This window comes from Bombina bombina, chromosome 3, assembly GCF_027579735.1.
Source record: "Bombina bombina isolate aBomBom1 chromosome 3, aBomBom1.pri, whole genome shotgun sequence".
Taxonomy (NCBI): domain Eukaryota; kingdom Metazoa; phylum Chordata; class Amphibia; order Anura; family Bombinatoridae; genus Bombina; species Bombina bombina.
In genome coordinates this window covers 911073410-911076433 of record NC_069501.1, presented here as the reverse complement: position 1 = coordinate 911076433, position 3024 = coordinate 911073410, and the positions used below count along the sequence as shown (strand labels likewise).

General features: G+C 32.9%; 1 protein-coding gene across 1 annotated transcript; it reads right to left on the bottom strand.

The window, feature by feature from the left end:
* Positions 1-211: 211 nt before the first annotated feature.
* On the bottom strand, positions 212-1893 carry LOC128651975 (uncharacterized). Its single transcript, XM_053704932.1, has 3 exons — positions 1846-1893; positions 1295-1348; positions 212-864 (listed from the first exon to the last, which is right to left on the bottom strand). Exons 2-3 carry the CDS (start codon positions 1326-1328, stop codon positions 434-436), a joined length of 465 nt encoding a protein of 154 aa, XP_053560907.1. The 5' UTR covers positions 1329-1348; positions 1846-1893; the 3' UTR covers positions 212-433.
* Between the last annotated feature and the right edge of the window lie 1131 nt (positions 1894-3024).

The window sequence follows — 3024 nt, the reverse complement described above, 5'->3', positions numbered from 1 at the left end:
TGGATCCAAGTAGTGGTGTTTGGTATATGTAGTGATATCCAATTAAAGGGACACTGAACCTAAATATTTAATGGACTGATTCAGATAGAGCATGACATGACAAATCTTTAGAAATTACACATATTCATTATATGTTTTAATTGTCAAGCTATATTTTGAATGCAAGAATGTTGGTTTTTATGGAAGCCAATATTTGTTGATGAACCTTGTTTGTGCATGCTGGTTGATGGATACATTCATCCAACAATAAAGAAATGATGGCCACATTTATTTTATTGTTTAAACTAATTATAGGAATAAGTTGTTTTCAATAAATATATCAAGAGAATGACGAATAATTCATAAGAGTATTCTATGATACATTGGCTTAACATTGCATGCTGGATTTGAATCACAATTTAACCAATTTAACTTCACTGTACCTTTAAGTATCTTATAAAGTGTATTTAGAATGATACTTACAGCTGTGCCTGGGAAGGACAATCTGACACCCAGGACAATGAAGGTTTAAACAGGGGGAAGGGATGGGATTGGCTCGGGGAGGGATGGGAATGGCTTGGGGAGTGGTGAGCTGCTGCTCCAGGGTAGGCCGTACAGCTGGGGAGTGGGGAGTTTGGGTCTGGGCAGCTGTACGGGCCAGAATACGGGGAGAGCGGCGAAGGGGGGTGTATGGGCGTTTTTTGGGAGGGACAGGATATGAAATATGGGAAGGGCTGGCAGTGGTCGGGGCATGGTCATGGGTTTGGTGATGGGAAGGGCTCTGGGTGTGTGCAGAGGTGTGGCCATGGTCAGGGGTGTGTGCACGGGGAGGGGTCTGTGACTGGGCAGGGGCGGAATCCAGATGACCAGAAGTGGTGGATCCATCTGAAAATGTAAAATAAATATATTAACATCTCATACATCCTGACATCAAATCAACGCATTTAAAATTGATTATGTTTTCAATATACCTCGAAGTGTGTTTGAATCTGTAAACTATTCTGAAATGAGGATATGGTATCTATATAGGCACTCAGATGAATCTCAATGACTGTCTGTACAATGTGAAACTTATTATTGTGTTTTGGCATGGAATATGCATGTGACATAATGATGGCATGAATTATATATTCTTAAAAAAATATATACAAGCAGATTTTCATGCTGCCTGATATAGAAAGGGGGCAGTAGTGTATTTGAACAGACAAATAATATTCCTTTTTAAAGGGAAAAAGCTGTAGACTTTGAATGTCTTCAATAAAATGATTTCAAAAAAAGAAACATGTTGGAAACATGATAGATATATTTCACATACCATCAGACTCCAAGGCAGCCTCTTCCTCCTCCATCCCACATGTGACATCAATCTCTGTAAAACATAACATGTTGTGTACACCTTAAGATCAGATATTATAACATATGTTACTGTTGCTCAAATACGCACATCAATGTTGCATTAAAGATATACACACACAAAGTTATGATTTACATCATTTTGATGGAGCATACAAATGACAATAGATTTGTTATTGTCAATAAATCAGAATCTTAATGTATTGTTTGTCTTAATGTTAAATTCATAAAAGCATAGTACATAGAACATTTAAGATTTCTCATGTGTGTATCACTTGATGACTGTTGTTAAAAAAATTAAAAAATGAAAAAAACATATGTTAGACATCTTATGAATAACAAATGTGTAGAATAATAAAGTAGAAATTATTAATCGCTCAATATAAAAAATAAATATATAATCAGAAGATAAATTCTATGATTTTTTATAATGTTATGCTTCATCGGAATCATGATCATAATATTGATTAGCAATACACCTTCAATTACATATAAATGAGTCAATGGACTTACCAGGAGCCCGCAAAGGCGGCTCTATGTCACTGCTGGATTCCTGTGGGCTCCCCACACCAACTCTCTCTATGAATGATATAGATATATATTATTAAACACATTTTGGATATCACTAAATCACATCTGTCTAGAATTTTAACATTAATCAACTTTAAAATGTGAATAATAGAGCAGTCATTACACCAGAAAATGCTTGATTGAATCAAGGGGATTCTGTAAACATATCTGTATTCAACATATGTTTAATGTCAGACTACATTAGACATCAAATTCATCTCAGATGCTGCTATTGCATATCTAAATATACCCAATGATCAATGTTCTTAACCCTTTAAGGACACAGCTTTCACTTAGCTCAATTGTTTTATGACGGAATAATTCCGTCATATGTCCTTAAGAAGTTACAAGAATACACACAAACCACATATTGAGGAGCATCTGTTGACAAATCTAAACAAACATGTGTCACATCGAGCCATTTTTTCAATGTACAGTAATCTTGTTTAGGACACAACACATATTTATCACAATACATAACAAACTTTATTATTACTAATATGTAATCATGGTGCTGTTAGAGTATGCAGATATATATAAAGTAACTCCAACAGATAATTAGATTTATATATCAATAGTTTTTAATAAAAATAATGTAATGATGAATGAATCTATTTTGTCTTAAAGGGACACTGACATGATTAATTTAAATAATTGATTTCTATGTTCAAACTGTAAAAAATGATTTAACATTGACTCCTATTATAATTCGAATGTTGTTCGATATTAATCTTAAAGGCAGATAAGGAATATTGGATTCAATAAATATTGTTTGTTGAAGGTATCCACCAATCATCAATATAAACCCAGGTTGGTCAACAAATATTTAGATGCACATAAACGTACTTTCTTTATTTTAAACTACATTTAGCAATAGAATATGTCACATATGATGATAGTATTATATTTTATGTTTATTAATATTGCATACTGTATGTGAAAGACAATATTAATAATTGTAGTTCAGTATCCCTTTAATCTAAAATTAAATAGATTCCACAATGTTGTTGTTTGTTAATGAATTATCTACTCCATATGTTGATGTAATGAATGGTATTGAGCATGCAATTAAAATCAAATATGTTATTTAAGTATATCCGAATAATTATATAATTTTCATCT

Bases quoted from the DNA above. Each gene is read 5' to 3' on its own strand.
- LOC128651975 (XM_053704932.1), bottom strand. From the start codon at position 1,328: ATGGAGGAGGAAGAGGCTGCCTTGGAGTCTGATG. The intron at 865-1,294 runs GTATGTGAAATA...TTACATTTTCAG, and splicing joins GGCTGCCTTGGAGTCTGATG to ATGGATCCACCACTTCTGGT.